The 25,530-nt window shown below is 39.1% G+C and overlaps 1 protein-coding gene across 3 annotated transcripts in view; it reads right to left on the bottom strand.

Annotated features, from left to right (window-relative positions):
* Positions 1–25,530, bottom strand: part of KANSL1L (KAT8 regulatory NSL complex subunit 1 like) — a 38,412-nt gene that overhangs the window by 12,227 nt on the left and 655 nt on the right. For 2 of the 3 annotated variants that reach the window (XM_075180273.1, XM_075180272.1), the window contains exons 2-10: positions 20,075–21,114; positions 12,212–12,347; positions 8,738–8,929; positions 6,114–6,232; positions 5,755–5,950; positions 3,454–3,613; positions 3,261–3,374; positions 720–821; positions 10–101 (exon numbers count right to left, since the gene is read on the bottom strand). In XM_075180273.1, coding sequence (XP_075036374.1) covers positions 10–101; positions 720–821; positions 3,261–3,374; positions 3,454–3,613; positions 5,755–5,950; positions 6,114–6,232; positions 8,738–8,929; positions 12,212–12,347; positions 20,075–21,081 — 2,118 coding nt within the window. In that variant the 5' untranslated portion in view covers positions 21,082–21,114. The remainder of the gene's footprint in view (positions 1–9; positions 102–719; positions 822–3,260; positions 3,375–3,453; positions 3,614–5,754; positions 5,951–6,113; positions 6,233–8,737; positions 8,930–12,211; positions 12,348–20,074; positions 21,115–25,530) is intronic. The other variant, XM_075180274.1, reaches the window with a different exon arrangement.

The raw sequence follows: 25,530 nt of genomic DNA on the forward strand, positions 1-25,530 counted from the left end.
AGTGACTACCTGCACAGAGGATTTCTGAGAAGATGGGGTCCTATTGGTATCATCAGCTTGTGCAGCATGGCTGAAGGGGCTTACCGTTACAGGGTGGGTGTCTGTGGTACAAGAGAAAGAAAATCAGTGACATTACAATGACAGCGATCCAGTTGCTCTGAATAGGGGGTGAATGCTGTCATACAATGTTTTCATGGAACTAGAAGGAGTAACGTCCTTTCCTTGCGCTGCTAACACTACACAGGTGCATACATGTTATTAAACCAGAGATAGGAATGTAATATTCATCAGTGCTTCAGAATATATTCAAAGCTGTGTGCACGTCTGTGGCAGAGTTAACCCAATGTTCTTAACAATTCTCTCATCCGATTTTGTTACAGGACGTGGACAAAATATTCTTATGCAAAAACTTCCCCCTCAATCAGCAAAGTGCTGCTAATACTGCCCCATATGTTCTGGTTTCTTCATGCTACACTACCATAACATTATAATCTGACCGTGCTGTACAATTTTCCAGGCAGCATAGCCTGTAGAATATGGGGGCTTGTTTTGGAATACCAAAAGTAACTTACATTCTGAGAAAGAGCAAATATATTTAAACTGTCTTTCTATCTAAATTCACAATGAAATGATCTAAATTATCAATAACAAAAATACATGTTTGCTATAGCCTACAGGTTAAGGAAAGCAAGGACTGTATTTCACTATTTTAATTTTACCGGTTTCTGTCACACTTGCTGGTCTTCTTTCTTCCTTGCATGTGTCATAAGAAGATTGTAGTCTGAAGCTGGATGTGCACCCCGTGCTCCATTGTGCAGTTGCTATAAGTAAACCCAGATAAACACTTTGTAAACACTTAAACAAACACAGCGAAAGAGCATTTAGTCTGAACCAACAATCACCAGAGAAGGCTGCACTGACATGCAGCCTATTGACATTAGGTGGAATTTCCCATCAATCAATATTCATATATATTTTTCAGGTAACATTCTCTCCTCTTCCAAGCCAGCAAAACCCTGGGTTGACATCCCAGCTTTTCAGGGTAACTCACTCCCTGCCAGTGTTTCTATGTTTCCCATGTCGACAATCAGGAGAAGAGAAGATGGGCAGCATGGTTGATTAGTGGTTAGCACTTCCGCCTCACAGCACTGGGGTCATGAGTTCAATTCCCGACCATGGCCTTATCTGTGTGGAGTTTGTATGTTCTACCCGTGTTTGCGTGGGTTTCCTCCGGGTGCTCCGGTTTCCTCCCACACTCCAAAAAATAACAAACATACTAGTAGGTTAATTGGCTGCTATCAAATTGACCGTAGTCTCTCTCTCTCTCTGTCTGTGTATGTATGTTAGGGAATTTAAACTGTAATCTCCAATGGGGCAGGGACTGATGTGAATGAGTTCTCTGTACAGCACTGCGGAATTTGTGGCGCTATATAAATAAATGGTGATGATGATGATGATGATGATGAAGGGTCAAACCACACAGGTTCTCACAGGGACACTGAATGGATAGAGCCAGGACAATCTCCAATCAGCACCTGTACTTGAAAACAGCAAACTGTGGTTTAATACTGAACTGTACCCAACTGTCAACTTGGAAACAAAAAGCTGTGCTTGCAGAGGTGGAGTATTCCAGACCTACATGAATCCTTGCCATGGTTCTCCACAACCCATCTAGGTAGGAGTAGAATGTAAGCTTCATTGCACGTGGAATTATCCAGTTTAAACCAACCAAATGACTACTTTCACTGGCCCTTTGTTAAAAAAAAAAAAAAAAAAAAAAAAAGGATGCTCAAAATCCTCTTTAGTGACATCACATGCCTCAATCCGTGTACCTATATTTCTGCTAAAGAGCATGGGTTTGGGAAGCAAGATATAGAAGAGCAGATGTTTGCAGTGACCCATAGAAAGATTTGAATTCCTTAAGTTTTGTAACAGTCGAGATGGTACACATCAGCTATTGTACTTTACTTTTAATGGAGCACATTTTGAACCTTCCAGTTACAAGCTGACGGAGAAGGGCATTTCTACTGCATTTTCCCAATATAAAAAAAAAATATAAGTAAAAATAAATGTAAAAACTTAAAAAAATTGACAAATGTGGCAAATGAATAAAAACAGTCCTGATGTCCATTCACTCTCTTGATTAATTTAAGCCATGAACGAGCCTAAACCAATTAAGTATTTTAGAAAAAAACAGAAAAATTTAAGTTAATTAAATGGACTATTTTAAAGTGGAGAAAGGTTGGCCCTTGTTGTGAAACTTAAGACTTTTGCACTGTGCGCCTCTTCCGATTTTTCCACCTCGCCACAAACAAGCACAATTCTAGTTTGCAGAGGCGTCTGGAGAGCAGAGTAGATGTAAATCTTGGAGTGCGTTGGATGGATTGTCTGTGCAAAATCAAAGTGATTTTCGGTGTGCATCAGTGCGCTTTGTAAACAAGGTCCACTGTGTATAGTTGACAGATGCATATTAATAACAGGGATGAAAGCTAATGTCACCAAAATTTCCAGTGATGACACTTAAAATATAAGATAAGGATATCTATGTTCTGTTCACACAGAGATGGGGCATAGTGGGTTCCAACACCCCCAAAGTGAGAAAGACATGCTGGACAGCGCCATAATAACCCTTCCCACTGCACTGTACAACAATAATACTGGAGTGCAGCTAGAAGTGAACAGCTCACTAGGCCCTCTTACCTCTTCATTGGTTTGTGAATGCCTAGTCTTATTTTATTACTGGGTTTGTTTCCCATTCTAAAGCACTGCGTAGAATGCTGTCACTATGTACATTATCATCATTTGTTTATATGGCAACACAAAACCCTGCAGCACTGTACAGTGGGGAAATACAGGATAATTCAAAGATGTAGAGAACGAACAGGAAAAATACACATAAAAGACAAATACAGGACAATCAAGAAACATTACTGTAAGATTAGCATTAAATTAAGCATAAGACACAATAGGTAAGAAATATATGCACCTGTCAACTATCCTGTGGACCTCATTTACAAACAAGTGTCCTACAATATTTGTCTACAGTGCTCAAAGTGAAAGCGCCCTATATTTTGGGCCATAGAAGAATTGGATCAGATATTATAACATCTACAGACATTGAATGAATAAGGGACTTGATAAGAAATTTCCCATTAATTTATATTAATGGATTTGGAAAGAAGATAGCAGATACTGCTTGACATCAAAAGCATTGGCTATTATTGAAATGTAAGAATAAAATTCAGTACCATTTAACATACCATGAGAGGGGTATCCATCGGCCTCTTGTGTGAATAGGGTGTTGTCCGCTGCATCTCCCTTAATGTCAATGTTACTCTTCAGCAAAGCCTCAAGGTGCAGGTACAGTGGAAGCTCTAGGAGTCAATAAGGTCACATAGATAAAATATGTACAATACAGATGGCTTTCTAATAGGAATCTGGGGTTATGCTTACCAGAGGGCAATGACAAGACAGGGTGGAAGTGTGGGTCTATCTCACAGACATTCTGCTCCAATAACACAGGTTTCTGTCGCTTGTCACAGCTGATCCAGCTGTGGTTTGAGGTTTGCTGTGACTGATTACAACAATATACAGTTTTGGGTAAGCGCAAAGCCTGCAGCAATAAGATCACAACCCATGTGAGCTTCAAGGAAACATGTAATGAACATAAATTAAGCAATCTAAAATCATATAAAGATATCTGGTGGTTATATTGGATGGAAGATTTCAAAACGTCCCCAGAGGTTGCAATGAAGTCTACAGCAGCGCTGTTTCATCATCTTTCTGCAACATAACTTTTGGGAATTTAAAAAAAATATATATATAAATTAAAAAAATAAAAATATCAGAGAACCAAACAACAAGGACAGTGTAAGAAATTAGAATCCAAATCTGTTTGGTTTCTCTATAGGACAAAGAGAGGGATACACCAACACACCAGCATTTGTTACAGGAGGAAATGCTGTGTTGGAATTTGCTCAGTATGGTAGAAGAATTCATAAAGTGGCCAAGTGCAGTGTAAGCTTGTATGGTGAATGCGGGATAGCTGGCAGTAAGAACGCATTCCTTGCATTCATTGTTTGCTACAAGCAGGCTGTACATGAAGCTTACAGCTGACAAGGCCACCTGTCCATACATAGGCGAATATTAAGAGATTGTTAATGGACATACGAAGCACATGAAGAGGGTAATATCAAATGGAGACCTCCACCAGTTTCTGCTGTTGTTACTTAGAATCACAGAACATCCCTTCATGTTTACTTTATTGTACGGATGTCTCAGTTAATTTCCACCAACATATACCACCCACAAAATAGTGTCAGTGGTTAAAAAATATTAACAGTGGTCTGTAAGAAGCACCGACCCCCTTTACTGCAGCCTGTCGGATACAGCACAGTTTGAAGGCGAGTGCATGGCATCAGGGGCTGGATGGAAAATTTTAGCCCAGGCGGCAAGACTCGACTCAACAGCCTATTAGGAACATTTTAAAGTAAAAAGAAAATAAAAAAACCCAAACACACACAGGTGGCCCAGTGAGGCAACCAAAGGTAGCCCACTAGGAAATCGGCCCGGGGAGGGGGGGGGGAAATGCCCCCCTGACCCCCAGCCCAGCCTGCCCGTGCATAACATCAGTTTCAGTCCAAATCACATGCTTTCTCCTGAGACAGTACGCGTCTTCTTTCCAATTAGGATGTATGCTGCTAGGATGGAGAAACCCTTCAACTGATTTCCTTCCCATTTGTAATATAATCAATACCTTCCTTCCACAAAGGGTATGACATTAAAAATATATACTTAATTTTACTTTATATTGCCAGCTTAAGCTACGTGGCTATGGCATATAGATAAATTCATTGAAGACCAATGGACAGATATTATGACAACCAAACATCAGTTGCCTTTAAATGGTACACTCAGATTAATTCAGTTTACACAGAACATATTGCACCCTACTGTGTTAGATAAGGATCACCTCTGCATGCAGTGGGTGCACACCAGGGATTTCATACATCTAATATGGATGTATCCCAAACTGAACAATTTTGATTTTGGGCTTCCTTAATGATGTAGCTGGCTATCAGTTTCCATGCTTCGCAATCCATGATTTGCTTTTTGAATTGTTTAAACTTAAGATTGACAATTTTGTTTTCTACAATAAAACTGGAGAAAAAATGCATCTATATAAATGTCTAAATAAGTCAGGGGTAAATACTAGTAGGTAATTAGTTTTGTCGATGTGCTTTGGCATTTCAGGTTCCACTTCTCTGTTAGGCTTTTGATATGATAATTTATAGCATCTTGGAATCACTTGGTAGCAGTTATGTAAATTAAATAGAATATATCACTGGCACAACATTGCATTGAATGACTATGGTTTGCTTCTTTGTAACTAAATGCATAATATATTGGAAGACATATATGAAAACTGGTGCACAGGTAAAGGTGCAACAATCAGACATTCTTTCATTTTCTAAAATGTACTAGAAATATAACGGAATATGATTGGATCGTTATGGATTACATCTACCTCTGTAACTCTTTTCATACTGTTTGTCAGACAATTTTAAATATAAATGCAAAGAAAGCTATATTTACAACATAAATACCAAGAGAAAGCTTGCATCATCCATTCATTTGTATTAGTCATATGGCAAATGTTGCTTTGCTGTTGCCTGATGCATAATCAAGGACCATGCTTTCCAGAGTTTATAATATATATATTATGGGTCTATAAATCCAATCTATAAGCCTCACCACATTTATAGGCGTGTAGCCTGCGCCCAGTCTATACAGGTTCCGTTTGTAAAATAACTGCAGAGGTCTGGTGCGGGCTGAGCTTCTCCCAAGAGTGGAGGAGGCTTTGACACGGATCCGCTTTCTGTTTTTTACAGGTTGCTGCTTGCAGAATCCATTAAAGATGGGGGCTCCTGCCTTGTGCAGCTTTGACGTTCTAAAAGGAAGCAAACCCTTGAGCCATGAATGAAAGTAAGTTTCCAAAGTTTACATTTGCCACTTTGCCCTCGGAGAAGCAATCTTTGCGTTAATTTTTTTCTGTCAGTTAAATTTACTTACAGAATACTATCTCACTCAACTCTGCACCCACTAAGCCTTACCCACGATGGGATCCGGTAGCCAGCTTTTCATGTGTGAAGGGTTTTACCGGTTGTGTAGGAGAGAGGCTAATGGGGATTGCAGTGATCAGACTACTAACCATCTCTGTCAGCTGAGCACTCTGTAAAACAAGACAAAGTATGAAAGATAAAACGGTACAATTCCCGAATTATCTTCACATCGTATTATACCAGTGTTGGCTAACCTGTGAAATTCCAGGTGTTGTGAAACTACAAGTCCCAGCATACCATTCCAGCAATAAGCTGCTATATATTGGCAAAGCATGCTGGGACTTGTAGTGAAGGAATGCCATCATGTATGTTTACCATATACTGCACATTAATTCAAGGCATGACAACCCCTGATAAGCCAGCAGCCATGTCGTCCTGTGGTGTAATCATAATATTATATATTGTGACTAGTAGAGTAACTGCAGCCCTCGCTAGCTCCCCCCCATGCAAGTGCGGCCTGACAGACAGGTGCCCTCCGGTACTTTTACTAGACCTCCAAGAGCTTTTGAAAGGAACATAGGTCTTGTAGAAAATTATGTTAAGTAGCTTTGTTTATGGCAACCCAAAACATATCTACATATTATACTTAAAAAAAAAATAATAAAAAAAATAAATAAAAAAAATAAATATATATATATATATATTCCACAGCCAAAACATCTTTTTTAAGGTGGGATATCATGTTAAAGATGTTTGAAATGATAAAAAGATTTTAAACTGTGATAACATTTGAGGACACATCTAAGTATACAGGAAAATACTGCATATTAAGGCTACTTGTGATGTTTGCTGCATCACACAAAAACTAGGTGTTTTTCCTTTAATAGAGATCTTAATAGCTCAACCTCTCAGACTACAACAGTACATGCCAACAGTGCATACATCTGATGGACTCTGGTAATGTGTAACTGGCAGCCGATTAGGAGATACAGCTTTACTGTTAGTTACAAACAAAACAATCTTTGTTCTGGATGAAAGATTTTTTTCCAGGATATCACACAAAAAAAATTCCCAGCTTTGGCCACTGCCATTGCCATTGGCTACAGCTCGTTTTGTCTACATGACTGAGCAGTAGAATTGCTTTGCTTCAATAAACTTTGCTTTCTTCTCTTTTTTAAAACACACAGTTCTGTCACATGGTTGAGAAAATAAACTTTGAGGCAGCTGATTTCTTGTTAATAAGCAACATAACATTTGACACTCTACACATATACCGAAAGAATCTACTGAGATTTTCTGCACTCCAAATTAGTATGGAAATAGGAATTTGTGGGGGGAAATTGAAAGCTGCAAAATGCAATTGGGAACATACATTTGCCCACTTTCTATTCCCTGTTCCTGAATATTGATCAGTGGCGCACGCAGGGGGGGTTTCTGAGTTTCTAGAAACCCCCCCTGCGCTAACTAAGTGGCCACTGTCCTATACAGCAGCCGCGGCGCTGTCAAAGAAGCGTCCGCGGCGGTGCTGTAGTGTATACAGCAACGCCGCGGACGCTTCTTAGACAGTGCCGCGGCTGCTGTATAGGACAGACCTGACGAAACGGAGCTGCTGCGCATGCGCAGCAGCTCTCTCTCGGGTTGTTTTTTTTGGGGGGTTGGGGGGAAACCCCCCCCCCCCCCGACAATCCTCCATGCGCCCCTGTTGATATAGTTTTATGTCCAGTACAAATCAATGATGACCACTTGTTCCAGTGCAGCAACTGGGATCTGAGTGTATTGAAGCACAGAATTCTGTATAGACCATTAACGGTGACTAGTATTGCATGACCCATCGAGGCATAGAAGATAGAGTCAAAAAGAGGCTCGATCGGATTAAGTTCTAGGGAATTTGGAGGCCAAGTCAACTCCTTGAACTCTGTCATTTTCCTTAAACCATTCCTGAGCAGTTTTTGCAGTGTGACACGCTGCAATGCACTGTGTGTTCCGACACCTTTCTATCATAGCCAGCATTAACTTTTTCAGCAATTTGTGTTACAGTAGCACTTCTGTGGGATTGGACCAGGCAGGCTAGTCTTCACTCTTCGTGCGTATCAATGAGCCTCGGGCGTTCATGACCATGTCGTCGGTTCACAGGTTGTCCTTCCTTGGACCACTTCTGGTAGGTACTAACTACTGCATACCAGGAACACCCCACAAGACCTGAACTTTTGGAGAAGCTCTGACCCAGTCATCTAGCCATCACAATTTGGCCCTTGTCAAAATCACTCAGACCCTTACATTTGCCCATTTTTCCTGCTTCCAACACATCAATTTCAAGTACCGACTGTTCACTTGCTGGCTAATATATCCTACCCGCTGACAGGTACCATTGTAATGATACAATCAATGTTATTCACTTCACTTGTCAGTGGTTTTAATGTTGTGGCTGACTGGTGTGCATACTACAAGACTGAGTTTGTGCCAAACAATTAATTGGTGTAGGCAGCCGGGCAAAAAAAGTTTTGCATTGCAGCAATTTTAAGTTAATTTTAAACCTGGATTAAACATTCAGCTCCAAGTGAAGACTGCTTGCCAAAGAGAAGGTGAAATACCTTCACGGTTCTGTGCATTACAATTATGTGGCTCAACGAAACACCACATTGTGAAGGCTTATCTGCTCCAGTGTGCTACATTACCTGCTTTTCTATGTTTCTCAGGAGTAGAGTTGGGCTGCTAGGAGACATTTCTAAATCATTTGCTGGAGGCAGATTTGTTTCCTCTGGGGGTGTTACCAGTCTCTCTGCAGGCCTTAATAAAATGCCTTTATCTGGATGATGTGTTTCTTCCTTGAGAATGTAATTTGAGGGTTTCTCAAACACCAGTGTTCCCTAGGATACAGAAATAAAACCTGCTTGGTTAAGCACTCTAACAAACATTTAACATGATTGTTTCTAAAGAGGCCACCTACTTTCACATTTTAAAATGCAAATAATTAGCTGTGCTTATATGCCTTGTTTTGGACCCTTGAGAACTGTGGTTTAAGTAGCTTGTTAATACTGTAAAGTGGACGTGAGGAACATGAAATGTAAAATATTGCAAATCTCACACTTAGCCCTTCATGAAAAAAGATATTTTTTAACCATTCCCTCATTTTACATATACAGTACATGCACATATTATATACAGTACTATACAGTATTATATACTATACAGTACATGCCCATATCATATACAGTACTATACAGTATTATATACTATACAGTACATGCCCATATCATATACAGTACTATACAGTATTATATACTATACAGTACATGCACATATTATATACAGTACTATACAGTATTATATACTATACAGTACATGCCCATATCATATACAGTACTATACAGTATTATATACTATACAGTACATGCACATATTATATACAGTACTATACAGTATTATATACTATACAGTACATGCCCATATCATATACAGTACTATACAGTATTATATACTATACAGTACATGCACATATTATATACAGTACTATACAGTATTATATACTATACACTACATGCCCATATCATATACAGTACTATACAGTATTATATACTATACAGTACATGCCCATATTATATACAGTACTATACAGTATTATATACTATACAGTACATGCCCATATCATATACAGTACTATACAGTATTATATACTATACAGTACATGCCCATATCATATACAGTACTATACAGTATTATATACTATACAGTACATGCACATATCATATACAGTACTATACAGTATTATATACTATACAGTACATGCACATATTATATACAGTACTATACAGTATTATATACTATACAGTACATGCACATATTATATACAGTACTATACAGTATTATATACTATACAGTACATGCCCATATCATATACAGTACTATACAGTATTATATACTATACAGTACATGCACATATTATATACAGTACTATACAGTATTATATACTATGCAGTACATGCACATGTTATATACAGTACTATACAGTATTATATACTATGCAGTACATGCACATGTTATATACAGTACTATACATTATATACTATACAGTACATGCACATATTATATACAGTACTATACAGTATTATATACTATACAGTACATGCACATATTATATACAGTACTATACAGTATTATATACTATGCAGTACATGCACATATTATATACAGTACTATACAGTATTATATACTATGCAGTACATGCACATATTATATACAGTACTATACAGTATTATATACTATACAGTACATGCACATATTATATACATTGCGCACTAAAAGTTGCACTACCTCCTAGTAAACATTTTCTTAAGGTGGCCCCATGTCCCAGCAGAACCACTGAGGTTGCTCCATTTCTTCCACAGCTCTGACCAAAAACCAAGACACTGTATCTTGGTCCTCCTGCTCACACCCCTTCACTGCTGTCATCTAAAGACCATTAACAAAATGAATTTATCACTTTTCCATTATGGAACCAGCAGAGTCCCAGGAAATAAGGCTGCATGAAGCAGCCCCCGGGACTCCTGCTGGAGACCACCTTAGGAAAAATGTTTCATCCAAAATATACTTTGCTTTTACATTTCTTCTCCTTCTCCATTGGTCAGTTTCATTACCACAAAGGTCAATTAGTGCACCTTGCCTTCAATATCATCCTATGCTACTGAAAGATGGCAAATGTTCTCTTTGTAGATGTCTTCCTGTAATTTTGTGTTTATAAACAGCACACAGTATATGACTGTTGTGCACTGCAGGTAGAAGTCCATAGCAGTGGCGGATCCAGGGGGGGGGGGCGATCGCCCCCCCTAGCAGGGGCTTGCTGCTGACGGCTGCACACTGTGTGCAGGTCCGTTCAGCATTGACAGTGTGCTGCCCGGCTGCTCTGATTGTGTTTTAAACACAATCAGAGCAGCGGGACAGCACACTGCCAATGCTGAACGGACCTGCACAGTGTGCAGCCGTCAGCAGCCATAGAAATTAGAAAGGGGGCGGGGCCTAGATCGCCCCCCCCCCCTAAAATCGCCCCGGGTAGAGCAGTTGCCTAGATCCGCCCCTGGTCCATAGTGGTCGCCGCTCCCTGCGGTCAAGCCCCCACGTTCAAAGATGGACTTGGGGACTGCAGTGAGACTGGGATTCAATAAGTTAGCAAGTCAATTTAAAAGTAATCTTTGGGAGAATATGATCTAATATAAGGGGCGGTTTCATTCATCCCAACATTTATTGTTTTGTCTCAAAAGGTTAAAGTACCTAATGTATATTACACTTGCCATTGGTCACTTCTTTAAGTCATGTACAAATGCACTGCATCAATGTTATAACCTGTGCTCATTTGAATTGCACATATTTCTGTTTTCTAAATACAGAAATAAAAATATATAAGAAAGGTATAATTTTCTAACATTGTATAGGGCACAGTGACACAAACTGAGTATATGATGTGTTCATTATTTTAAGTATAAATAGTAATCAGCTTTTTGCTGACCAGTGTGCTAATAAGGATAAGGAACAAGTTTACAAATTAGTCCCTAGGGGGAGGTCTTCTTTTCTCCAAAATCACAGGAGAATCAAAGTAATTATTGTAATTAATGTGATAAACCATGGGACAGCAAATCACCAATCTTCCTATGAAGAACTGCTGTTTATGCCATCTCAAGACAGGAAGTAAAAAGTACCTAGACAGCATCAAACATTAGCTAAGTGAATGTTTACCATCTTATTTTGCTAATTTAATGGACACAATATGGCATTAAGTAACAATGCTCAGTAAAACAGTACAGTCCAATAAATACCATTGTCACTACTAACCAGGGAGACTATTGGTTAGTTGTTTTTCAGGACTGTCACAACAATCTGCTGTACGTTCACTGAACACAAAGTACACGCAGATCCAATTTGTTGTCAGAGGTTCCTTTCCTGGTTTCCAGGTACTGAGATAAATCAGAAGTACTATATACTGGTGCTGTAGCACTGTAGAGTAATGACCAAACATATTGGTTTCCAAATAAAAATTGTTCAGTTACTTTGATATTTACTAAGCATATACAGGGCTTTTCTGTGGTCAGTCTTTAAATGCACCATTATTTTTTTACAGCAGATCATATGCATATTAAACTATAGCAGACAGGCAGTACCTTATTCCTACGTATCTGACTCTGAAGATTGACCAGTTGCTGGATTTTGTACTCCAACTCTGAAATCTGAGCCTGAAGCCAGGTCCAGCGACTCCCCACATTCGCTCTAGCTGAGAGCCAGTTCCATTCTGCATTACTGTGAATAGACATAAAATATTTGTGACCTGACACTAAAGGAAATATGTGGTACCCACACTCTATCAATCAATATTCTGCATTATAAATCTTTTTAAATCTCACCAAAAATGTTGATTAAAACAAATGAGAATGCATATTTTGCAGAACATTGTAAATGAATATTTGCATGTATAAACAGGTAACGGCTCTATGTATTCAGGATACTCAGTAAGGTTATAGAAACTACCCCAAAAAATATAGTCTAGTAGTTTTTTATAGTATTTATGGAGCATGCTTATTTTACTGTGCAGTCAATGGTTGTTATCGCAAAAGTGTCGGTGAACCTCAACAGTTATTTCCATCCAAGTTGTAATGACTGCAGCTGCACTGAGGAGAACCAAAGCAATGACACCAGTATGTATGTGCAAAAAAAAGAAGCGCTATTGTATGATACAAAAACAGTTACAATAAAATCACTGAAACAGAACATACCCAAACTCGTTGGGCCTGAGTCATTAACGAGAGCAAAGCATAAAAAAAGAAGTAACTTTACACCTGGGCAAAACCATGTTGCATTGGAGGGGAGGCAAATTTTAAATGTGGGGACAGATTTATAGTTAGGGAGGGCATGTCCTAGATTAACTGTAAATTTCAGTGTAAAAATAAAGCTATCAAGTATTGTGTGTTGCATGAAAAACACAGCCAGTATTTAACTTATGTGCAAACTAATAAACTAATTTGCACCCCTTGCATTGTAACATGGTTTGTCCCGGAGAACATTTACTCCTTTTTTTTGCCTTAATGCCTCAGGCCCTCAGTTAGGAGACTAAAGCTGGCCAAATGTGCAGATTTGGAAAGAAAGCCAATTTAGTAATTCCTGGCAAAATGGACGATCACTGAACCATATGTAACTGAATTTATCTTTCAAGGTGGAAATTAGCCAAAACAATCAACCAGTGTGTTGTGTTGGGTCAATCAACCCAGAAGCGAATAGCGATGCAGGAAATCTGTAGGAACAATGCAAATCTCACAACAAGGGTTATCAGCTGAACCGGCTTTCAAACCTGCCATTCAAAATTAGACTGGATCTTTTCCAATCTAATTTTGAATGCTTGGGAAGGAGCCATCATTTTGGTTGACCTCTCAAGTGTGCAGAAAAAGGTGAATATTTGGTAGTCACAATCTGGGGCACAGAGCACATAGACTGCAGAGAAAACATAATAAATCTTTTACTTTTGATAACAAACCTCCACATCCAGCTGAGTATTGAACGCTAAGTCTAGGTTTCCATGGCACAGCAATATATACAGCCAACTCACAGATGACAATTTAAGCACTAGTAAGCGCTTCTTAGATCCTCGGAGGCCAATTACTTATCGCAACTATATGCATCATTGTTTAAGGGAGACAACATCACTACAACAATGTTGTTTTTACAATCATGTATGTCAGTGATCAATGTGATGCAGCACAAACCCACTAGCCGAGGCTAGATATTCAACAGAGACACACAGTTCTATTTCTATATGTAAAATAAGATCTTGATTAAATTTAATAAGTGGTAAATTCTTAAAAAACAAAACAATTCTTATTCACGTGTTGCGGACTTTAACTAAATACACTGCTTTTTTCTTTCTAGACTCTTTCAGTCCTTCTCTGCATCGTCTTTACATCATCAGACAGAGTTGCTAGTTTTTATTTCTCTCATGCTCTCTGGATACAAATGTATGCAATTCAGAGGGCACCAGGGGGTAAATATATCAAAGTGTGAGTTTTAGCCGGGTTTGAAAAGTGAAGATGTTGCCTATAGCAACCAATCAGATTCTAGCTATCATTTTGTAGAATGTGCTAAATGAGTGATAGCTAGAATCTGATTGGTTGCTGTAGACAACATCTCAACTTTTCAAACCCACCGGAAACTCGCAGCTTGATACATTTACCCCTAGATGTGTGTTGCATCTAAGGGCAACTAAAATAAACAACTCGGCCTGGTGACAAACCACTTTGATTTTAATATATTTTGCCACAAACCTCTATTATCAACTTTTGCTTCAGAGCTTGGGGCTAACACTCTGTTTACTAGAAAATGTTGCCCCTGGAACTTTGCTGAGTGTAGTCATTTCCTGAGCAGTCAGTAACTAGTTGGGTGCTGTGTTTCCACCAGCATGATGAAGGCACTATAGGTGATTTTTTTGTGGCAAGGTGAGAAATGTGGATTTTCAGAGAATCTTTTACGACTAGATCTAATTGAGCTTTCCCATTAATTAAAAGGTCTGATCGCATGTTGGAATCTCGTTTTCTGCAGAGTGCTGAGTACTCTATGGAGTGCCTTCTATTCTTGCCCTTCTGCACAATTATTTAAAATGTAGAATTCAGAGAATCGTTCTCACCTATCTTTTAGGCAAGATAACCTTACATACATACAATTTTCAGAACATATTATAGGGCATTGACAACACCCTATGTCACACCAGCCAGACTTCTATAAAGAAAGTAAGATACATTGTTCAGTGTTATTCTGGCACTCCACCGCTGCTCTGTTAAGTTCCATTACAGTGATCTGAACATCTTCAGGGCATTGTCTTGCTGGGATCTGATGCAGACCAAACAGCAGAGTCAGCAGGATTACTGGCCCTGACTCTGTATATAAGTCCATGCAGAGCAGGACAATTATGAAGCATAAAAGAGCAAAGATGTAGTGCAAAATTAGCCTTGATTTGGGCAAATATATTTAGAATTCCAAAGCGCACAGGATTATGGAGCAATAGAGCAGTTTTTATTACAGAGGAACAGAAGTTGGGCAGTGTAATGGCATTCCTTGCACAGAACAGCTTTGGTGCGCCTAGTTTTGTGGAGCTAGTTTAAAACAAAATAAAGGGGTGTAGAGATTGCATTTTTAGGAGTGTTCCTTGTAGTGTAGTTGGGCATAACTAGTTTCACTCAGATAAAGGACCTGAGTTTTGCACCAGCTCAGACCTGGCAGTTTTAAGGTTTTATCTCCTGTTAATTGGATGCATTTTGCACCTTCGTGATACACTTTGCTGGAGACGCGCCTTTCTTGGCGCAAACTTATCAATAAAAAGCTCCGTTCATTAAAATGGACATGGGTAATAAAAACTACCCCAATTTACCATCTCTCTCATGATTAATTTAAGCCATTAAAAGGCTAAACCGGTAGTAAAATAGAAAAATATTTTCTAAAAGGGATAGAGAAGTGGCAGAAGATTTGATGTGATGTTACACTTGAACACAATCATCATTACCATTTATTTATATAGCGCCACCAATTCCACAGCACTATACAGAGAATATTTGTAATTCACATCAGTCCCTGCCCCATTGGAGCTTACAGTCTAAATTCCCTAACAGGCACACACTAGGGGCTAAATTTACTAAGCTGCGGGTTTGAACAAGTGGGGATGTTGCCTATAGCAACCAATCAGATTCTAGCTTTCATTTATTTAGTACTTTCTACAAAATGACAGCTAGAATCTGATTGGTTGCTATAGGCAACATCCCCACTTTTTCAAACCCGCAGCTTAGTAAAGCTAGCCCTAGGGCTCATTTTGTGAGCAACCAATTAACCTACCAGTATGTTTTTGGAGGTGGGAGAAAACCGGAGCACCCGGAGGAAACCCACGCAAACACGGGGAGAACATACAAACTCCACACACATAAGGCCTGCCTTAGACATTCCCACCTCTCTGCACTAGTGGTTAACAGAGGTGTCTATTGATGGCGGAGAGGTGCTTTGTAAATGAGGACAGAGTATTGCTGCAGGGCGTGCCTTCAAGTGACTGTCCTTTGAATTAGAGAAGCACCCCCCTCCTATCATGGCAACTGGCTGCCGAGAGGTGCAAGGGAGCATGATGGCCATATATTGTGAAGTATAAACACTTATTTCAGTTCAGTAATACACAGACTTTGAAAGAATGTATATTAATTTCAAATAATTTCTACGTGCCCTTAAAACAAACATTTTACTAAAATTATTATTATTAATTATTATTATTAACAACTACGGTTCCCACATCGAACTACCTCAAGATGCTGGAGAATGATCGGACAGATACAGGTGTCAGCAAGAGATTTTGTCTCATTCCTGTGATGTTGGTATTCTGTGTTGTAATTTCCAATATAGCCCACCTCTCCAAACTGCTATTGTGTCCAAGTCTTGCCCCATGCACCATGAACTATTACTAACTCAATATAGTCACTTGTCTTCACAGTATTTTAGGGCCCTCAAACATGAGTGTGAATGTTTTTACCTGAAGATAAAATTCACCAACCTTCTGGAGTGATCTTAACAAGAGGTGAGCAACCTGTGACATCCCAAACATCTGTATTAGTATGTATCTTGTCAGATATTAAATACATTATGTTGGGAGCTGTTTCTTTTTTGGGGTTCTAGAACAATGATACACACGACAATAGTACAATGACATTTGGGGGTATATTTACTAAAATGCGGATTTGAAAATGTGGAGATGTTGCCTATAGCAACCAATCAGATCCTAGCTGTCATTTTGCAGAATGTACTAAAAAAAAAATCTAGAATCTGATTGGTTGCTATAGGCAACATCTCCACTTTTTCAAACCTGCAGTTTAGTAAATATACCCCTTGGAGTTCTGGATAAAAGAAGTCGAGCACCATTGTGCTAAACTACAGCAGGCACCAGCAGCGAGATTGAGGTTTAAGATGGAGGTTCTATGGGAGGCATATTCAGCAGACTGCTATAAGGGAAGAGGATGCAAGAGACAGTGCAACAACTAGGGTTTGCAAAAGTGAACATTCCATTTAATTTACAAAGCCAAGTCCAATGTAAGAATACTCATTTACTCCACATTTTTTCAGAACAGACTTTTCAGAGTTGCAATTTGTCTAGATTAGAGAGATGCACTTAACACTTTGCACATAATTTGTATGCACCACTGCTGTCAAGTGGCTGCAATTTGATAGACTCTGCAGTAAATGAAAGTATAATGTATTGTTTTTATACAATAACTTGCACTATGAACTAATTTTTGGGCTTGCTGTTATCTGAAATTTTAATTGTTATCCTAACTCTAAAGGGTTAAGACTTTATTTACAAGACTGAAGGACTCCTGCTGAATGGGCCAGTTGATCATTAAATAAGAAACATTCTATCTCAGCACTAGACCTTTGAGGCAGATCAGGCAGGCAGGAGGCTGTTTGCTTTATAGATTCTGCTTTGCAAAGTGAACTTTGTTTAATAAACCATGACTATATGCAGGCTGCAACTTGCCATTGTATAATTGTACATAATTAAAAACCAGTGCAAAATACCTAGTGATGGGTGTGCTGCATGGCAGCTAGGCTTTACCAAGTCATGCATCAGATTTCCAGTCTCTGTGCTGGAAAATATATGGAGCAAATTTATCAGTTGTAAATTGCCGTTTCCATTAATTATCTGCCCACAACTCCAGGAGATAAAACAAGGAGTATATTTTTTCAGAGGACAATCGGGTGGGTTTACAGCTACGAAAACAGAATGGCAAAATATCATACACTTGGTGTCCTCAGTTGTTCCATACACCAGGATTAAAATGATCCCACAAGAAAACCAACAGGTGGCAAGATTAGAAAACAAAATGCTATAATTAGGAACCAGCCACAGGAACTGACACCAACACTCTCAGGTTTACTGTTCAAAGAAACAAGCTAGTTTTTCATCCTCAGCCACCTGTGTGTACTGAAGGTACGTTCTCTGTGGGGATTAAAGACCACTTTAGTGTGATAAAGCTGCCCTTACCATATGTTTGAAAGTAGCTCTGTGCATCGCACCATGGGGTGAACAAAGAACATGTGTATGAGCACTATGGCTCATAGAAAAAAGTTTCAAACACCACCAGATTTGCAGATAACTGAAATTAAAATCTTTTCTTGGTCAAAAATATGTCTGTACAGGTTTCTGATCACAGTTGTCTATAACGCTGTCTTGCAAACTCTCCGAAAAGATTTACTTCTAGATTTACTAAACTGCGGGTTTGAAAAAGTGGAGATGTTGCCTATAGCAACCAATCAGATTCTAGTTATTTATTTAGTACATTCTACAAAATGACAGCTAGAATCTGATTGGTTGCTATAGACAACATCTCCACTTTTTCAAACCCGCAGTTTAGTAAATATACCCCGTAAAAGTTTTTGTTTCCTATAGAAATTTGCACTCTGCAAGTATGGTCATGATGTCATCATTATAAAAGATACAATTTCAAGCATTTAAAATAATGACATCATGCCCTATTGTAACAATTTTACTCTCGCTTATACATATCTTTAGCAATCCAACAATAAAAATATTAACAAGAAAAAAAGAATAATTTTATGAAAATCTGCATGTTTGTTTGTAAAATATATAATGCTTTTATATACTTATCACATATTGTAGTTGTTTTTATTATTAAAATTATTGTGCGCACTAAAAGTGGACATGTCATCTACACAGAGTGAGGCAGGCATTTTAAGAGCGGAACTAATACGGATGACATAGCTTATCAATTTATTAGAAACCAGTACCTCATTAATATGTCAGGTCTCATGAATATTAGACAGGCAGTGCCTTAAAAATGTCACTGGTCACTGTTCCTAGCAAATCAACAGACTGCAAACTGGTTCAGTGCCATAACGGACACCGTCAATGTGAGTAGGTTTAAAACCCCATATACAAATAATAATGTAGAACCAGGTGGCGTTATCATATAAATTACCAGTTATGTGCTGTTTGTCGGATCTGCTGTGGTCCAAGATACCTTTAATGGTCGATTTAAAGGGAAGTTCACAGGGGTGGGTCATTGATCCTCAATAGACCTGCTTATACAGGCTGGGAGGTAGTTACTTAGACCAGAAAAGAGTGGGAATGTTGAAGGTTATGGGTAACAGTTGCTGATCCACCAAATGGCACATGTCTGCCAAGTAAATCTTTTTTGATTTTAACATGTAACCATATACTAAATTTTAAGGTTTTGGTGGAGTTAAAGGTCTGTCAACCTAGCACTGAACAATGTATCGTAGCCAACTATAAATGTCCACCCTGTTGTATTCCAATTCTCTGCAGCAGGGATGTTACCAAAACAAGCAGACTGTGACTGACAGCTGGGCAGACTTGAGTTCCAGAAATGCACACTGTGGATTGATTCATGTACAGGGGCGGGGTTAGTGATGTCACAGCAACTCAGTCTCACTCTTTTTGACCTATCAGATCCAATTAGGAAAAGATGTGTGATATTATGGCACTATATTACAGATGTTTGTAATCTAGTGGCAAGGTAATACTTTTCTTTATAACAGAGCTGCAGTGGAATATTAGACTAACACCATACTTGCCAACTCTTCCAGAAATTTCGCGAGACTCCCGGATTCCGGGTAGGTCTCCTGGACTCCCAGAAGAGTATAGCAGCCTCCCGCATCTTGCCACTTCCTAGTGAAGTGGGCAGAATTAGATCCAAAATGACGCGATTCTCAGGAAATCGCGGCATTTGGCCCCACCCCCCACTGTAAAATGATTTGCGTCATTACGTCACAGGGGTGAAGCCAAAATGGCGTGATTTGCATAGCCCCACCCCCGAAACGCCCTCCTCCCACAGTCAGCTCTTGGATGCTGACTTAAGAAAGTTGACAAGTATGACTAACACAGAACAAAGTGTTTTACCTTCATTACTTTCATATTTGAACAGTTGGAATTTAGCTGATAGATGTCTTCACAGTATTAGTAATGGATAACTCACCAATCAGTTTTTCTAGACTCTTCATCACAATCATCATCAGAGCTGCTCTCTGTAGCATCAGAGTCCAACTCCTGCCCAATACGGCTTATAAACGCAGCTGTAGGTACGGAAAACTTCCTGATAGCAGATGACTTTGCCTGGCATAATGCCTTTTCAAAATCCATGCATGGACCACTGGCCACTCCTACTGGGACAAGCGCCTCCGAATTTGTCTCTGTCTCCCTACTTGGCTGGCTAGCAGAATTTCTGTGCACCTTTAGTTTCTCAATCTGGTAATTCACAAAGCCACTTATCTGTCTGCTGCAATGTTCCACAGCATAATTTGCCAAGAGCAACTGCAAACGTTTTTTATTTCTTTGTGCACGATTAAGTAGCGCTTGCTGCTGATTTAGACATCTCAGAAATACTAACTTTGCTGCACTTTCTTTATTAGCTGCATTTTCAAGGTCCATTAAATCTGGTGAGAAACAATTACTAGTAAATGGTATAGCAAGACTTTCCTCCTCTATTCTTCCATTTAACCTATATTTTTGAACTGGTAATCCATGTATGCCTCCAGCCTCGGTTACAGTTATGTCCCAGAGTTTGTTCACATCTGCTAAAACCTTGCTCACTGTGCCTGGGAACAGTTCTCTTTTAACTTTTCTTTCAGCAAGCAAAGGGCGAGAGTCCCTCTTTGAATGAAACCTCTGCCTGCGTGTGTCTTGCTCTGTCTTCCATGCAGTATTGTTTTGATTTTGTAGATTCAAACCAGAACCGGATGTCAAAATAAAGACGGTTTGATAACGTGCTGAGGAAAGCGATTCAACTTGCTTCAAGCTTGTAAAGTCTTTCTGAGAACATAGCTCGGTGCCAGGATATACGACACTTGAACTGTTGGCTTTTGAATTGGGTTTGGAGGTATCTGCGCACAAATTAGCATCTTTGCTCAGGCTTCTTATTCCAAGAGAAGGAGAGAGGTGAACCCCAGGCTCCTGTGGAGCGGTTTCTGTAAGAGCTGGTGTCATTTTTGTTTACGAAATCAGTATGTTTTAATGGTTCTGTGAATGAAAACATACAAGAACAGTTTTTGAGAAGATAATACAGTAATCTCATTTAAAGCTGGGAACTCGCTAGTATGTTGTTCTGTCATAACTATAAATACACACAACACAGCTATATAGCAGAGTACCCACATACATAATTATAGTTTATCATTAACAGCTTGGTTAGATAAACATTACAAAAAAGGTTCAAGTAACTGGAATTTCATTCAAAATCATGTTATAACAAAGTGTGACAGCCTGATAATGAAGTTAATGTCACTGTTACGGATTGAATAAACATGTCTTAAATAAAAGATCCCACATTTTTTAAAACTTAAAATTATTTCCTATAACTGACAAAAGTGTGCGCTGCATTATGAATGAAAAAAACTGGATTTAGCAGAAGTTCTTGTTTTAGCAAAAAAAAAAAAAATCAACAGTTAGGAGAAATAGGGGGCTGTGGAGGCACAGACTGGTATCTTAGCAAATTCACTTGATAAAGGCCACAAGGATTTTGCTTTTGACCAGTAGATGTGTGTTTAAAATTACTAAAATGATTAAGAAAACATGTTATGGATTGGGGGAAAATGCGTGGGATTCGTTTTTAAACCAGCTTGTGCTAAAACTTATAAACATGGTTGTACTTGTGGAAATTTGTACTAATCATTGTCTTTTGTAAAGGGTGATGTTTCAAGCTCATATCTGCTGTATAGGAGATTTCTGGAATACAGTGAGAACTGATCTATTTTTGTTATTTTATTTTGCTTTCCTATATAGTGTCTTTGGAAAGTGCATTTTATTTAACACACTATGTTCTTTACCGGTAAGGTTTCCTCAGGCATGAGAGCTGTTAGGTATAGAAAGAACAAACTCAGAAGAATGTAGAGCACTCTAAGGACCTGAGTCATTAAGGAGAGCAAAGCATAATAAAGGAGTAACTTTGCACCTGGGCAAAACCATGTTGCATTGGAGGGGTAAATTTAAAATGTGGGGACAGATTTATAGTTTGGATAGGCTATGTCCTATATCAACTTTAAATGTCAGTGTAAAAATAAAACTATCAAGAATTTGTGTGCTGGGTGTGCAAACTAAAACTAATTTGCACCCCTTTCATTGTAACATGGTTTGTCCCGGAGAACATTTACTCCTTTTTTTTTTAGCTTTACTTTCCCAGGTTATTCCAATTATTTTGCTATCTACACTGCACAGCCTAAACCCCACTACCTTCTCATTACAATTCTTCTGCAACTTCATCTGCAACCCTCATTTTTCTCCTTTATGGTCCACTCTATTTGTCTTTTCTTCCCTGACTACCTTTGAGTTGCAGCCAACTAATACACTCTGGGCCCCACATTATGCTTTATTGATAGATTTGCGGCATGGTTCCATCACTTCCTGTCTTCTGACCTACCATTTAATTCCCACTGACAACCCTACTGACGCCGAAACCAACAAACGTCTCTCCATCACTTCCTCTTTTGGTCTTTCACAATGGTTATCTTACCCCACCCACAGTGACTCTCGACCTTGTTTTCTCCTACCAGTGCACCTGCTCCAACTCTCCTTTCCTGCTATCACCTCCTCTCTTTCACCCTCTCCTTCTTGGCTGCAAACCACCCATACCCAAAACCTCCCTCATCAAACGTAATCTTGACGCCCATGACCCTGCAATCCTTTCTTCCTCGCTTGAAACACTCCACTCTCCAATAACCACCCTGGCCTGCCCCAATCAAGCTGTCTCCCGCTACAACCAGACTCTCACCTTTGCCGCCCCCTGACACATTGGTCAGCCTCCAGTGTTCCAAATGTCAACTATGGTACTCTAAACAGATCCAAGTCCTACAAAAATGTACTCACATCACAGAAACCTGATGGAGGAAACCAGCTCTCTTGCTGACATTCTCCACTTTAAAATCTTCCACTTCCATAAAAGCTCAGGCCTCTTCTTCACTAAACAATCCTTCTTTAAGTCCCTCATTTCCTCCAAGTTTTCCAACCCCGACACCTCCTTGATACCACCTCTGCCTCCCTCCAGCACCCCACTTACCACCCTTGCCACTTTCTTCACCTTCAATATTAACACCATCAGATTGGAGATCTCATCCTCTCAGGGCGGCAATCCTCCTTGCCTCTTGCAATACTGCTTTTATTTTGTTACTCTGAATTTTGTTATACCACTTTTATTATGTCACCCTCATTTTCTCTTTGTCACTCATACTTATGTAATGTTACTTTAGTTATTTTACTCTTTTTGTACTACAGCTCTGTATGGCACTGCATAACTTTATGGAGTCCTATAACTAAACATTTTACAAAAATACAACTATATTAACATAAGCAACACACTAGAATCAAGGGCCAGGGTACGGGGTGTTATAGCTACTCCCTTAAGACATATGGCACAGCAGACTTTAAAAGTTTACCACACTGAAACTGAATTTTACTTTTCCACAACAGTACCTTGGTGGGGGTATAACCTTAGAACCACACCATTCTCTGTGTTTAGCAGGTACTTACATATAGTCTCTGCCAATATATAACCTTTGGCATTGCTCAGCTAACTCTGTAGCAAGAGAGATCTGATGCAGTGTCTCTAATTCAAAGGCCTTAAATCCACTAAATACAACAAATGGTGAGGGTTCCTCACCCGGGAAAACACTATTCCTGGGAAGGAAGGAGATTAAATACTATTTTAATTTAAAGTGGAAAATCCCTTCACGCTATAAATAACTCATGGATCATGTATAAGTAAACAATGACAAATCAGCTAAGGCATTTTGAATTATTTAATAAACAAAAGTGGTTACTTTGTATACACGCAGTGCTCGAAGTCGGGCAGTATGTGCTGGTATGACATACTGGCATTTCATCACCTCGCTTCCTTACAAGCAGCCCTAGAAGCAGGATGTGAGGCACAGGGAAGAGAAGGAATGGAGAGAGAGAGAGAGAGAGGGAGATACTTGCAATAAAGATGGGGGCACATAGGAACAGAGAAAGGAAACAGATAAGGGAAGCATAAAGGGTAATATGGAAGATGTAAGGGAGATATTTTGGCAAGTTTTTATGATAATATTATGGAGATATGAGGGAAAATGTAAGTACACAAAGGAGACAGGTAAGAGAGGTGGGGGAACACAGAGGTAAGGTAATTGGACACAAGAGAGAGGGGGGACACAGGGTGAAAAGTCTTCCATCATTTAAAATGTCTTATATTATACTATATAGCAGGGGTCAGCAACCACCGGAACGCAGCGCCCAGTGTTCTGACACACCCGAGTGGCTTTCACTGCAGCACATCGACGAAACTGAACTGCACTTGTGTGAGGCATTATGTGAACTGGGGGCACTTGTGTGAGGCATTATGTGAACTGGGGGCACTTGTGTTAGGCATTATGTGAACTGGGGGCACTTGTCTGAGGCATTATGTGAACTGGGGGCACTTGTCTGAGGCATTATGTGAACTGGGGGCACAACTATTTAGCATAATATTAACTGGAGCTCTACTATGAGGCATGATATGGTTGGCGGGCACAACTATGAGGCATAACATTAATTAAGGGTACTACTATGTGGCATCATTTGAATGTTTATTTATTGGCCCCATTGCCATTAACATTATCTTGATATTAGTATCAAGATAGATACACACACACACACCTGGGCTTTACTAGATTTTAGCTGGCACACTGATAGAAAAAGGTTGCCAAACCCTGCTATAGTGTTAAAATACATCTAAAATTAATTTCACTATCAAAACCCCTAAACCTTTGGGGGGCATATTCAGACCCCAGACCATCATTTCAAGGTGACAGCTCCATACCATCACTTTTAAATTTCCACATTGACCACTGTGTACATGTATAAACACTAAAAACCAAGTAAAGCATCTATTTGACATTAATACATAGAAAAAACGATGTACTTCTGAGCTAAATTGTATACATACTCATCTAACGTACTTTTAACAGAGCTGCATTAAAATGATAACTGTGAAAAATGTAGTTTATCTCCATGCATCATATATAAAATCTTGTATACATCTTAGAGGGTGCTTGATATAAATGTACACACTTTTTGGAGTACGCTGTAGACATTTGGCATCATGAAGAGGAATGTGATGTAAACTCTACTTAACTCAAAATACTGTCTAAAATATAAAGGCAATCATATCTGTCAATATTTTTAAAAAATTCCTAGGGGAAGTCGTAGCATGATAAGTCGCAGCATCTAAAAACGACACTCACACTTTTTCATGACAGTCAAATTTAATTATAGCATTTTTATTTTATTTTTTTGCTTTTTCAATACTACTAAATAAATATTACCTTCTGAAGCACAATGAATGGTAAGAATTGCATTTAACATTCACAAAAGTATGCTATTGTGTAGCTGGTCAATACTGAGAACGGGGACAAATCTTTAAAACCTGGA

Source organism: Mixophyes fleayi, chromosome 7, assembly GCF_038048845.1.
Source record: "Mixophyes fleayi isolate aMixFle1 chromosome 7, aMixFle1.hap1, whole genome shotgun sequence".
Classification (NCBI taxonomy): domain Eukaryota; kingdom Metazoa; phylum Chordata; class Amphibia; order Anura; family Limnodynastidae; genus Mixophyes; species Mixophyes fleayi.